A 15,000-nucleotide genomic window follows, 5' to 3' on the forward strand; every position below is an offset into this window, starting at 1 on the left:
TCACATGAAAGCTTCCTGACATAGTCCAGATTCAATTTTGAAAAAAATCACGGCCCCCCGGGAGTAAGGTTAGGATCACAATAGGGATCAAAGTTTTACATGCGAATGTATAGGAAAAATCTTTAAATATGAGCCAAGGTGACTCAGGTGAGCGATGTGGCCTCTTATTTTTCACAATCTTTAACCTTTTACAATAACAAAAGAGAGTAGATATTCTTTCATTTTGTTGTACAGACGTACGACAGTTTGATTCATGTCATGATATCTACAGTTTTATGCACAGAAGCACGAAAAAGTGATTATATATGTGACTATAGGACTCAGTTCCCATAACTTTGATCCAGATCAAAAAAATGCTCATTGGCTTGTTACAACTTTGTTACCAATAAGATAATAGATTTGATTCATTTAAATTTTATTTAGCAGAAATTTTAACACGTCCAATCGAGCATCTATATCAAGAAATTAGTTTGCCCACAGCAAAATTTACTTATCTCAGGTGGCCGGGCTTATGATTATTTCACACTCTGAACATAAAAACTACTAACAGCATATAAGACAAAGTCACTTGATTCTTCAAAGTCCATGAATTTATTTTCTTTACATAAACTCCCATCTAAATTTCTGTGATAATATATCATTCATTGCTTATTTTGACTACTTTTGTATTATGTATGTGTTACCATTAGAGCTCACTATTGCACTTCGGGCAGTAGTTGACAATTCCTGTTGAAAAACACAAAATGCAGTAACGTAATACAGTGAACATACATATTTTCATTTGTGTAAATCATCTTTACTTAAGGATTTGGGGTTTATGTAAGCATTAGGGGTGCAACAATATGCTCGCCTCGTATCACGATACAGACCCGATGATATGATAATTACATATCACGATACAGACCCGACAATATGATAATTATGTATCACGATACAGACCCGACGATATGATGATTATGTATCACGATACAGACCCGACGATATGATAATTTCGTATCACGATAGTTTTAAGTAGTGATGTACCAAACTGAAACAATGTGAATAATCAATGGTCATTTTGAAAATCAAAAATTGCAAACATCGGTGTTATTATTATTAATTTTTTTTTGGTAATACAAATATTCCTTCCGTGATTTAACTAAAAACTAAAATGGCTGGTGAAGCTGAGTCATCTGATAAAAAGAACAACAAAAGTTAAGAGATCTGTCCCTATCCCAAGAAAGCATATTTGAAAGTATGGGATAATTGACTGTTCTAATTTATAATGATTTATTTCTAGTTAAGATAATATAGGGTAAAAATAAAGTAAATTTAATATCTTAATGCAATAAATTTGAAATGAACGAAATTCGATTATTTTTCGATTAATCAATCCAAAAGGTGCATCCGATTAATCCAACTATCGATTATTTTTTCCCCCAGATTGCCCATCACTACTTTTAAGATGCTATGAATAATAAGAAATGTACAATTACACTGCTATTGGTATTATTTGATTGCACCTTACTACTACAACTGCATGGTTTTTTTTAAAAAGATCGAAACATCAACATGAACTACCTTTTTCTTCCGTTGCACAGAATCCAAAATGCTCCCATATTGGAGATTTATGGGTCTCAGTATAAGTACCACATTTTTAGCTCACCTGAGCCAAAGGCTCAAGTGAGCTTTTGTGATCAAAATTTGTCCGTTGTCTGTCATCGTCGTTGGTGGTGTCGTCGTCGTAAACTTTTCACATTTTTGACTTCTTCTCAAGAACTGCAGGGCCAATTTCAACCAAACTTACCACAAAGCATCCTTGGGTGAAGGGCTTTCAAGTTTATTAAAATGAAGGGCCATGTCCCTTTCAAAGGGGAGATAATCACAAAGATGCAAAAATAGGGTGGGGTCATTTAAAAATCTTCTTCTCAAGAACCACTGGGCCAGAAAAGCTGAGATTTACTTGAAAGCTTCCTGACATAATGCAGATTCAAGTTTGTTCAAGTCATGTCCCCCAGGGGTTGGATGGGGCCACAATAGGGGATCAAAGTTTTACATACAAATATATAGGATAAATCTTTAAAAATATTTTTCTCAAGAACCACTGAGCCAGAAAACCTGAAATTTACATGAAAGCTTCCTGACATAATGCAGATTCAAGTTTGTTCAAATCATGACTCCCGGGGGTATGATGGGGCCACAATAGGGGATCAAAGTTCTACATACAAACATATAGGAAAAATCTTTAAAAATCATCTTCACAAGAACCACCGAGCCAGAAAAGCTGAGATTTACATGAAAGCTTCCTGACATAATGCAGATTCAAGTTTGTTCAAATCATGGCCCCTGGGTTGGATGGGGCCACAATAGGGGATCATAGTTTTGCATACAAATATATAAGGAAAATCTTTTAAAAATCTTCTTCTCAAGAACCACTAAGCCAGAAAAGCTGAGATTTACATGAAAGCTTTCTGACATATTTCAAATTTCAGTTGTTAAAATCATGCCCCCTAGGGGTAGGATGGGGTCACAAGGGGGGATCAAAGTTTTGCATACAAATATATAGGGAAAATCTTTAAATATGAGCCAAGGTGACTCAGGTGAGCGATGTGGCTCTTGGGCCTCTTGTTTATTACTGGAAGCCAATTTTACAACATAGTTTTAAAGCCAAATTGAACATTTCATATTATTCCGGACTGAGACTATTGAACCATGGTATAGTGTAAGGTATCATGAATCGAACCGTACGTAGCATAATATCACCATGATATACCACCTCGCGGTTAATCGTTGCACCCTTAGTAAATATGCAGTGCTCTGATTCCTCATCTGAGGGAATTATTAACAATCTGATTAAAATCACGTGTAGCGACAAGAAAAAAAAAAGATGAAGAAAGAGGATCTAACTTTAATCAGATTGGAATTATTAAGAAACTATTTTGAAAGATAATATAAAGTATTTAAAGAATTAGATTGAAATATTGTTATTTCCCTGTTGTGACCCAACATTTGACCTATGACTTACTTGTACAGGTACAACATGCAATTTATGCAAGTAGAAAAGAAAGTGTTTGATTTTGTAGAAAAAAATGTAAAGGAAAAAACTTATGACTTTGTATATTTGTAGGTCAAACTTAATGTGAAATTGAATGACTTTTTCTATTTGAAAAAAAAAACCCTGTGACATTGAATGATTTTCTACATTTGTTAGGTCTATTTGAAAAAAAACTTGACCTTGAACTTTTTATATTTGTAGGTCGATTTGAAGATTCTCAAGTGTTCTCGGAGCTTGTATATCTTGCCTCAAATCTATTAATACTGGTCAATGATACAATCATCAAGAATGCTTCAAAGGTTATCCCAAAGATTGTAAGTTATTTGAAATATCAATAGCATAATACTGATTACTATAAGTACATTGTAGAACTATTTAGGAATTACGTTTACTGAAAAATGTGTAATTTTTTAGATTATGTTAAACAATTTATTAATTATAGACAGAAAATAAGTTTTAGCTCACCTTAAGCAGCTTTTCTGTAACACTTTTGACATTTTTTATTTCTTCTTTAGGAACAATTTTAACTAAACTATGCACAAAATATCTTTAGGGGCGAGATCAAAAGATCAATGTCAGATAAAAATCTAAATTCAAATAGTAAGGGGGAGGGGTAGTATAAACTCCCGTAAGTTTCTGTCATCCAACATCGATTAAACTTTAGTGGAAAATGAAAAAAGACAAGCAACTGTTAAAAATTACACAATAACATCACATTTTAATGAACATTTATTAGTTTTAATATACACTTTCAATTGTGAATAAACAGTAGAAAAGGTATACAGAGGTTTATTTATACTTTTGACTGTTTTTTAGATCACTTGAGCAGAAGGCTCTGAGCTTCTTCTGATCAAAATTTGTCTGTTGTCTGTCGGCGGTGGCGGCGGCAGCTTAAACATTTTCATCTTCCTCTCCAGAATCACTGGGCCAATTTCAACCAAACTTGGCTAAAAGCATCCTTAGGTGAAGGGCTTTCAAGTTTGTTCATGCCCCCTTCAAAGGGCAGATAATCACAAAAAAGAAAAAAATAGGGTGGATCATTTAAAATCTTTTTCTCAAGAACCACTGGGTCAGAGGAGCTGAAATTTATATGAAAGTTTTACATACAAATATATAGGGAAAATCTTTAAAACTCATCTTCTCAAGAAACACAGGGCCAGAAAAGCTGAAATTTACATGAAAGCTTCTTGGCATAGTGCAGATTCAAGTTTGTTAAAATTTTGGCCCCTAGGGTAGGATGGGGCCACAATAGCGGATCAAAGTTTTACATACTAAAATATAGAAAAAAATCTTTAAAAATCTTCTCAAAAACCATTGGGTCAAAGAAGTTTACATTTGCATGAAAGTTTCCTGACATAGCGCAGATTCAAGTTTGTAAAAATCATGTCCCCTTGGGGTTGGATGGGCCACAATAGGTGATCAAAGTTTTACATGCAATTTTATAGGGGATTTATTTTTATAAAAATCTTCTCAAGAACCACTTGGCCAGAAAAGTAGAAATTTACATGAAAGCGTCCTGGTATTGTGCAGATTCAAGTTTGTTAAAAATCATGGCCCCCGGGGGTAGGATGGAGTCACAATAGGGGATCAAAGTTTTACATGCAAATTTAATAGGGAAAGCCTTTAAAAATCTTCTTCTCAAGAACCAATGGGCCAGGAAAGTAGAAGTTTACATGAAAGCTTCCTGACATAGTGCAAATTCATGTTTGTAAAAATCATGGCCCTCGGAGGTAGGATGGACTTGTTGGAGCCACAATAGGGGATCCATGTTTTAAATTCAAATTTAATAGGAAAAGTCTTTAAAATCTTCTTCTCAAGAACCACTGGGCCAGGAAAGTAGAAATTTACATGAAAGCTTCCTGACATAGTGCAAATTCAACTTAGAAAAAGCATGGCCCCTGGGGGTAGGATGGGGCTGCAATAGGGGATAAAAATTTTACATACAGATATATAGGGAAAAAATCTTTAAAAATCTTCTCAAGAAACACTGGTCTAGGAAAGGACAAATTTACTTGAAAGCTTTCTGACATACAGGTAGTGCAGATTCAAATTTGTCCTGGCCCAGAACCACTGGGCCAGGAAAGTAGAAATTTACATGAAAGCTTCCTGACATAGTGCAAATTCAAGTTAGAAAAATCATGGCCCCTGGGAGTAGGATGGAGCCACAATAGGGGATCAAAGTTTTACATACTAATACATGTATATAGAACAAAAATCTTTTAAAATCTTCTTCTCAAGAACCATTGGGCCAAAGAAGTTTACATTTACATGAAAGCTTCCAGACATAGTGTAGATTCAAGTTTGTAAAAATCATGGCTCCCAGGGGTGGGTTGTGGCCACAATAGGGACCAAAGTTTTACATGCGAATATATATGGAAATCTTTATATATGGGCTTAAAGTTAAAGAGGATGAATTGCATTTGTGCATGTGTTTTACACTGGGCATCAGGATTTGTTGAAAATGATTTAATGTGTGCATACTCTGCACCTGATATCTTTTGTGTTGCCTTATTTTACCTTTATGGAATGGAGATATTTAGTACTAATTTTATATGATCATGTTTTCAGCCTTTGTCTGTGGAAAAATTGAAAAGATTGCTGACCGTTTTGGAATATGGAGAAGTGTTCATTGAAATCGCAGCCTACAGAAAGTGGGGAGAATCTGGAAAATGGGTCTTCATCGTCATCATTCAGCTTACAAAGTAATCCAGTCGCAATTTTCTATTCTTAAATCATATATGCGCACATACTTTTATGATGTGAAAAAAGCAGTATTCTATAAAGTAGATTGCAAAACCATCATATTTTTGCAATCTTCAGAGCAATATGGCGCCTACTGTTACTATGGAAACATCATGCTGGGATACAGCCCTCGCCTCCTCTAGCACAGATAGACAGAGAGAAGTACACCAAGCAGTTCAAACACAATCCTACAGAGGTATCACTCAGTTCTAAATATTCAAACACAGAGGTATCACTCAGTTCTAAATATTCAAACACAGAGATATCACTCAGTTCTAAATATTCAAACACAGAGATATCACTCAGTTCTAAATATTCAAACACAGAGGTATCACTCAGTTCTAAATATTCAAACACAGAGATATCACTCAGTTCTAAATTTTCAAACACAAAGAGACCACTCAGTTCTAAATATTCAAACACAGAGATATCACTCAGTTCTCAATATTCAAACACAGAGGTATCACTCAGTTCTAAATATTCAAACACAGAGGTATCACTCAGTTCTAAATATTCAAGTGTGTTGTCTCCCTCTAGAAGATAAATCTCAATGGCGCCACAATTAGAATTCATTGATTAACGATCCCACATATTCTAAATTATTTTTTTAATAGAGCTATCTCGCTTGTGCCATTGAGATTTAATCATAAACTTAATTCAGCGTCAACATTAACACTCGCAAATAACAATCGAGAAGAAAAATATTTCCATTTTAATGCAATTTTGCATTTCACCTGATGTTTACGTTTTTGTCTTGAAATACATTATGAAATGTTTACATTTGACATTATGTTTTTGCGTCATTCTACTGTGATGTCACGATTGAAAGCTTTCTCTTATTTAACTTTCTCAAACCTCAATGTTTTGCTTTCGTTAACATATATATCTAATAAATATATGACAATGAGTGTAAAACAAAATAATGTATGTCGTTGAGGGTGCCCTCGAAAACTATTGAAAAGTTATCAGAATTTTCTGCAGGGAAAGTTATTACAAATTTGTTGACATTTTAGATAAAAAAGATACATGGTAAAAGTCAATGAATGTGTGATAGTTTTTTTAACATTCAAATTCTTCAGGATAATAAAACTATTATGGACTGTTTAGCAGGGAGACATCACAAATTATCAAGTCTGAGTAGGGTTATCACCCTTGGGTGCATAGATGCCCTCGGGTGATAATCCTACTAAGACCTGATAATTTGTGATATCTCCCTGCTAAACAGTCTATAATTGTATATTGATACAATTAGCACATTGTATTTAAATCAAAGTCATCTGTAGGTACTGAAAGATCAGTATAATATGTAAAAGAGATTTACCTTTCAAGTAAGCTAATGTCACGTACTCTGGTGGCAATTTAATAATAGATAAAATTGAAAATATTGAAGCATATTTATATACGGGAATCAGTATCATGATAGAAACACTCCACAGATTACGTTAAGATACACTGCACATACATTGTGATGGTGCTCAGTTACTATCTATAAATTGTGAGCAGATCACGTGAATGTCCAATAGGTGGATTGAATTCAAACTTTGAAAATATTGGAATATGCGTTTTTGTGATGAATATTTGTCCCCTTTTCAAAAAAGGAAATGCAAGAATTCCAAGAAAATTTGGATGGGGAAACAGAGGGTGAACCAGTGAATGGAATGAGCGAAGTGACCTTCACCCTGAAGAGGTCAGGAAAGGTTGTGAGGAGACTCTCAGCAGGTAAAAGTTTAATAATATCTAAACTCTAGATTTATCGTATTAATTTGAAATTAGATAAAAAATTTTGTCAATAGACCTGGTGCCATTTCTTGGATTATATTTGTACATTTTTGTTGATAGCACTCCCGGTCAACTTTCTATTCGTACATTTTTATACGCCCGTCTTTATACGGGACTTATTATGGTACAGCGATGTCTGTACGTCTGTCCGTCCATTCCAGGTTCTCTGTTTCTAATTTTATTTCTCTATTACATATCAAGCTGAAACTTGCTGTGTAGCTTCTTTGTGTATCATTCTAGATCATATTGCCATTTTGATGATCCCAGGGGTAGGGGTTTTGGTATCAGGGTGGGGTCAAAATGGTCAGAAGAGTTATTAAATGTGTGAACAATAGACATTTTTAACTTCTTGACAACTATCATTCCAATTCTTTTCATATTTGGTATGAAGCATCTTTTTTAAAAGGGGGACTTAAGTTGTAAATTTCAGGATTCCTGCACTCATGGGGCCTTGGGGGCGGGGTAAAAACTTCCCAAAATTGACCAATTTTCAAAAATCTTCTGCTCTACAACCGCAAATGTGTAAGAAAGACTAAATGCCTAGTGATGTAAAGCAGGAAAGCCTCCACCAAAATTGTAAATTTCAGGATCCCCGGGGTAGGGGTTTTGACCCCAGGGCGGGGCCAAACTTACTATATAATAGTGTTTATGTGTAAAATACTTAAATAACATCTTCTTTAGTGTTATTGATACTAAATTGAAACTAAATGGATATTTAGAAAGAGCAGGTAGTCCTTTACCAAAATTGTAAATTTCATGATCCCCGGGGTAAGTAGGGGTTCTGACCCCAGGGCGGGGCCAAACTTACTATATAGTGTTTATGTGTATAACACTTAAATAACATCTTCTTTAGTGTTATTGATACTAAATTGAAACTAAATGGATATTTAGAAAGAACAGGTAGTTCTTTACCGAAATTGTAAATTTGATGATCCCCAGGGTAGGGGTTCTGACCCCACGGTGGGGCCAAACTTAGTATACAGTATTTATCTGTAAGTTTGCTGATACTGTATAAAATCTAAATGCATACTATAGGAATAGCAGAAAAGGATGTACAAAAAATGGTTATTTTACACATCTTGTTTTATACTGTTGCTGAACATTAGACTTTAGCTTAGATATTTAGAACAGGAATTTTTTTTCTCTAGATTTCATAGCCCTTGGGAGTAGTGATACTTTTTCACTAGTATTCAGGTGACCAATAAGGCCTGTTGGCCTCTTGTTGATTGCACCCCAGTTAACTTTCTATTTGCACATTTTTGTTGATAGCACCCCCAGTCAACTTTCGGTCCTGGAAGCTACCCAGCCATGCAGACAGGGAGAAGGAAAGACTCCAATTCTATGAGCCCACAATGTTGTCCAAGCCGAGACTGTGGGGGGAGACCTTGTATATTGCACGGCCATTGATTCATTGTATCCTCTGTTTCTACACAGATATTCATTGAGAGAATTCAGTTGTAATATACCCGTGTGTACAAATTACTGGCCAAAAATTAAAATATTTGTATTGAATATATGATGATGCAATAAGCTATGGTGATAAAAAAGTTAGTCTGACATGAAATTATTTTTTTTTACTCCAGAATTTATGTACTCTCTTGAATTTTAACACATGTATGTGTTAGCAGTATAGTTTTAATCAATATGAAATTGAGTCAGTAAACTAGGTGATTATCATATATGAAAACCAACAGCTAAACATTAGTCTTGTAAATCCTTAGTCGAGTACAGTATTCAGCATGTATGTTTGTGGGACAATGTCTTGGAAACCCTGGATAGCGTCTGGGACGATTGATGTCGCCAGGTTAGGGGACCTGCTTGTTTTATATGTTAACTTAACATTTTTCACTTGTTTTATATGGGCTCTGTTTTATTTAAACACAAACATTTTTCACTTGTTTGGATAGTGCAATGTTTGTAGATTTTACTCTTCTATTTTGTAGCTTGTGCATGATGGGTGACTCTAAAGACATGAATCCCCAGGAGAAGACTGAAATCAAGAGGAGATCACTCATGCTGCTTTATTATCTGTTACGATCTCCATTCTTTGACGACTATTCCAAGTAAAGTACATTATTCCTGTGTAATTATGTTTACTGAAATACCCTTAATCTTCTTTGGTCCATAGATTTGTTTTTAATTTCCATTTTTATTACATTTTCAACCGTGAAATACATACACCAAAATTTATCCATTGAATAAACATTGATACTTTCACAGTTGTTGTTATTTTCACAGTGTGAAAATAACAAGCATGATTACTTGCCGCAATATTCATCTGCAATACACAAGATCACCTTCATTTATATAATAATTTTTCATTTTTATGTTCCCCAAACAAAGTTTGGGAACATATTGTTTTTACTCTGTTTCTTATTATTATTATTATTATTATTCTTTTTCTCCGGTACTTTTTTGTCCGGTAGTGTTCTCAGAAACTACAAAAGGGATCGATATGAAACTTTCCAGGATGATAGTATAGCGTTTGTAGATGTGCATAGTGATAGTCATTTTGTTTGCACGTGCATGCACGCGCGCACACGTGCATTGCAATTTTGGTACAAAAAATGGAGAATCAGAATATTGAAGGAAGCGATATAAAACCTAAATAGGATGATAGTATATCATTTGTACATATGAAAAATAATAGTTATTTTGCCAGCACGCGCACGCATGCGCGTGCACGCGGATTACAAAATTTGTACGCTAACTTTGGAATCAGTCTAACTTTTTTGTTGTTCATTGAAATGGCTTGAAATTCATATCATAGGTAGATATTGAGACCCTTAACTGATTTACATGGTCAAAATTACCAATTTGCACGCGCATGCACGTGCGCTTCATTTTGATTGGATAATGCTAAAACGTTTGTAACTATCTTATTTATGAAGCGAATGAGATGATATTCACAGCATATGTAGACAATATGTGTATCTATATGTTGGTGTAACAAAAAATGCCAACGCACACGCGCATGCGCGTGCAACGTTTTTTAAATGTTCAATTTTTAAAGGACGATAACGTTTTTGTTTTTCATCAAATTCTATTCATATTAGGGGTTTAGATGTATTTTGGTACTCCTTACAAATTGCTGTGGTTAGAATTACTGCTCAGCACGTGCATGCACGTGTGCTGATTTCTGATTGGACGATTTTAAAATCGCTATAACTTCCTTATATTTGGTGGAAACGTTATGAAATTCATACTGTGGGTATATGATACAAATGCCTGTTGAACGACATCAACAAAAAATCGGAATCATACACGCGTGCGCGTGTATGCACGTGCAACGCTTTCTTTCATTTCTTAGTACTGAAATGACCATATTGAACGTACTACATGTAATTAAAGGCTAAAATAAAATGATTTTTTGCTATAGATTCACAAGGACATCACTTTTTAATTGGGGGAGGTTTGGGGAACATCTGTAACGGTCCCCGTTACAATTAGAACTAGTTATGCATTGTTTTTGTCTTGTCTGTCATTCTGTCTGAAACTTTAACCTTGCTAATAACTTTTGAACAGTAAGTGCTAGAGCTTTGATATTTCACTTGAGTATTCCTTGTGACAGGGACTTACCATGGGTACCAAAATGTTTGACCCTGTTACCTTGACCTTGGAGTTTGACCTACTTTTTGAAAACTTTAACCTTGCTAATACCTTTTGAACAGTAAGTGTGAGAGCTTTGATATTTTACATGAGTATTTCTTGTGACAAGACCTTTCTGTGGGTACCAAAATGACCCTGTGACCTTGACCTAGGAGTTTGACCTACTTTTAAAAAAATTGACATTGTTCATAATTTCTAAATGGCAAATTTATATTAGAGCTTTCATATTGCACATGAGCATTTCTAGTGACAAGATCTTTCTACTGGTACCAAGATATATAACATATAATTTCAATTGCTGAGCACACTGAAAAAAATAGTTTATGTTGTACTGTATAACTTGGTAAAGGGGCATGCTCCCTTGACAACCCAAGGCTTAGATTGAAAATTTTGGGAACTTTCTGTTGGAGCGACTCAAAAGTCGATCTTGTGCTGTAAAATAAACATTAGGCCTACGTATATAGCTTACACATATCTTCTGTTATCAAGATTTGTTGCAAACTCCACCTTGCGTTTACAAATTTGATCAATGTTATGAAGTACATGAAGAAGCAAGATGGTGCTTCGTTGGTATGTTGCTCGTGCGATGCTAGTGATTTCTGTTTTTCAGTAATTATACAGGGACAGCTAAAATTGCCCAAGGAAAAACAGAACAAAATGTAATAAACAGAAAATTCAATGTTTTTGTTGTTGGATATAGAATTTATTTCACTCGTGAGACAGGATTTTTTTAATATTTTCAATCGTGATTCACACTTGTGAAAATATCAGAAAATTCTGTCTCACTCATGAAATAAATTCTATATTCATAAACAAAACATTGAATATTCTTTATATGTCCTTGAATTTGTTGGAGAGATCCAACCTCTCATAATTTTTCCTAGAAGGGGTAATTATTCAAGTGATCCAGTTTATAGTTACTCATATTTATACACCTAAAATTACACCAAAATACTTGTGCATTTCTGTCATCAGGTGGAGCTTGGACCCCAGGCTTTCTCATTGGATCTTCACATTATTAACATCATATTCTAGAACATGTATAAAATATTTGTTGTGTCTTATCACAGAATGAAGATGTTATCATCTATGAAAGTCCTGGCTGACAATGTACCAGGTCTTGGAATTTTATTGAGTGAGTATAATTTCAGCTCACCTGAGCCATTTTCTGATCGGAATTTGTTGTCAACTTTCACATTTTCAAATTTCTCTTCATAATCAAACTTTCTACAAAGTGTCTTTAGATATTTATTCAAATCAAGGGAAGATAATTAGACTGAAGTGATCAATTAAATTCTCATTTTCAAGGAGCTTTTGATCTGAAAAGGCAAAATGTACATGTAAGCTTTCTCATATAGTTAGATTTAAGTTTTTTCAAACCACAACTCCAGTGCCCACCCAGTGATATAACGTTTAAAGGACATGTCCCACATTCGTAAATTATTTTGAAATTAAAGTAGCTTTAATCACAATACATATGAAAAATAATCTCTCAGTTTTTAAAGCAAAATTTCAGGCTTAATTTAACATTTCAATCGATTCAAATCGACTTCCTGATTTTGAAATATCTGCTAATGAGGATAGTGGGTCATGTGATGCCATGACGCCATATGCGACAATCGCATCTCTTGCTGATCAGCTTATTGTGAAGAAACCTGTTATTATTTAACTTTGTTTAATACCAATGTGGTACTGGTAAATAATTTTTTTTACACCAATGACACATTTATTTTACTTAAGATATTATTCCTTTACAGTAAAACTGTTTAACAAGGAAACGACAAATGTAATTTATTGATCTAGGCTACTGCATATCGTGCATACTGACATATACCCGCATCTATTACGTTAGCATTTAGTTTGTTTACATTATTTATAATTTACAATCATTCATTTAATTATTCATGTTCTTTGTTTATGTATCGAAGAAATAAACCAAACAAGAGATGTTTGTAAAACACATATGCCCCCCATGGTGCAAAATTGAAAAGGGTTATACACACACATCATTTAATTGAGAGTAGTATCATCAATTCAAAATATTGAGCAGACAATATCTTCCTATTTCAAGAGTGGATTGACCATGTGACCTAAAAATCAATAGGGGTCATCAACTCCTGAAGATGTACCAGTGTACCAAGTTTGATGTCTGTCAAGCAAAGGGTTCTCAAGATATTGAACGGACAGTATATTCCTATGTTCAGTTTGACCTTTGACCTTTTACCACGCGACCTCAAAATCAATAGGTGTCATCTTCTCCTGATGATGTACCAATGTACCAAGTTTAATGTCTGTCAAGCAAAGGGTTCTCAAGATATTGAGCAGACAGTATATTCTAATGTCCAGTTTCACCCTTGACCTTTGACTATGTGATCTGAAAATCAATAGGGTCGTCTTCTCCTGAAGATGTACCAGTGTAACAAGTTTGATGTCTGTCAAGCAAAGGGTTCTCAAGATATTGAGCAGACAGTATATTCTAATGTCCAGTTTCACCCTTGACCTTTGACCATGTGATCTGAAAATCAATAGGGTCGTCTTCTCCTGATGATGTACCAATGTACCAAGTTTAATGTCTGTCAAGCAAAGGTAGCTGCAATAATGTAGCCCTCTCTGATTTTTTTTTTTTTTTTTTTTTTTTTGGGAGAGGGCTACAACTCCTTAGGATCTCCGTAATGGTGCAAATGCGGGAGTGATTCACTCCCGCAACATTTGCGCTCATTCTAAACATTTCCTGACTTTCTTTACGTAAATAAAATGATATTCTATGTTTCTTAGTCAATACATAAATTTACAACCTGCAACTTAAGATTTGTGAGGCTCTATTCTACCGTTTTCAACAATTTCGATAAATTCCAATTTCTCGATTCATATTTGTGCGCCATGTTTGATGTACTGAAGTTTCAACTTCCGATTGTCAAGTCATTTGCATATGCCATATAAGGTAGTATTTATATCAATGGACAAGTAATAAGTGAAGTATGGAGGCGAAAGCTATTTCGTCGGTATTGAAAAGGTTTGAATTTAATATAAAGTTAAAAACAGAACAGCAGAGTGTAAATTCTTTCTGCAACAATATGATTTTCCTTTCTTTGTCGAAGTGGCTCGAGTAACTACATTTTCGCGCTGATTGTCAATGTTTAGGTTTTTAATTAGATCCACCTACGAGATCTCGCGATAACAAGCATGGCGGAGCAGACGAAGAAATTTGCATGCTGTACATTATATTCAATGAAAAACACCTTTATTAGACATGCCCGAGCACAATGTTGGTACTCCTTTTGGTGTAAACATTTGGGACTATAACACAGAGTTTATTATCGGTTATTCATAAAATTATTTTGCTCCATTACGGAGATCCTATGGAATTGTAGCCCTATCCCGAAAACGTCAGAATAAAAAAAATTTGGATAGGGCTACATTATTGCAGCTAAGCAAAGGGTTCTCAAGATATTAAGCAGACAGTATATTCTAATGTCCAGTTTCACCCTTGACCTTTGACCATGTGATCTGAAAATCAATAGGGGTCGTCTTCTACTGAAGATGTACCAGTTTAATAAGTTTGATGTCTATCAAGCAAAGGGTTCTCAAGATATTGAGCGGACAGTATATTCCTATGTCCAGTTCGACCCTTGACCTATGACTATATGACCTTAAAATCAATAGGTGTCATTTTCTCCTGATGATGTACCAGTGTACCAAGTTTGATGTCTGTGAAGCAAAGGGTTTTCAAGATATTGAACGGACAGTATATTCCTATGTCCAGTTTGACCCTTGACCTTTGACCATGTGACCTCAAAATCAATAGGGGTCATCTTCTTCTGAAGATGTACTGGTGT

General features: G+C 34.7%; 1 protein-coding gene across 2 annotated transcripts in view; it reads left to right on the forward strand.

Moving 5' to 3' along the window:
• The window catches only part of LOC125682964 (peroxisomal membrane protein PEX16-like), a 25,750-nt gene that overhangs the window by 4,934 nt on the left and 5,816 nt on the right, over positions 1-15,000 (forward strand). The window contains exons 2-10 of one of the 2 annotated variants that reach the window (XM_056139547.1): positions 3,236-3,348; positions 5,603-5,736; positions 5,855-5,972; positions 7,375-7,495; positions 8,825-8,968; positions 9,287-9,359; positions 9,499-9,618; positions 12,235-12,299; positions 12,922-12,950. In XM_056139547.1, coding sequence (XP_055995522.1) covers positions 3,236-3,348; positions 5,603-5,736; positions 5,855-5,972; positions 7,375-7,495; positions 8,825-8,968; positions 9,287-9,359; positions 9,499-9,618; positions 12,235-12,299; positions 12,922-12,950 — 917 coding nt within the window. The remainder of the gene's footprint in view (positions 1-3,235; positions 3,349-5,602; positions 5,737-5,854; positions 5,973-7,374; positions 7,496-8,824; positions 8,969-9,286; positions 9,360-9,498; positions 9,619-12,234; positions 12,300-12,921; positions 12,951-15,000) is intronic. The other variant, XM_048923616.2, reaches the window with a different exon arrangement.

Source organism: Ostrea edulis, chromosome 6 (assembly GCF_947568905.1).
Source record: "Ostrea edulis chromosome 6, xbOstEdul1.1, whole genome shotgun sequence".
In the NCBI taxonomy this organism is placed as follows: Eukaryota; Metazoa; Mollusca; class Bivalvia; order Ostreida; family Ostreidae; genus Ostrea; species Ostrea edulis.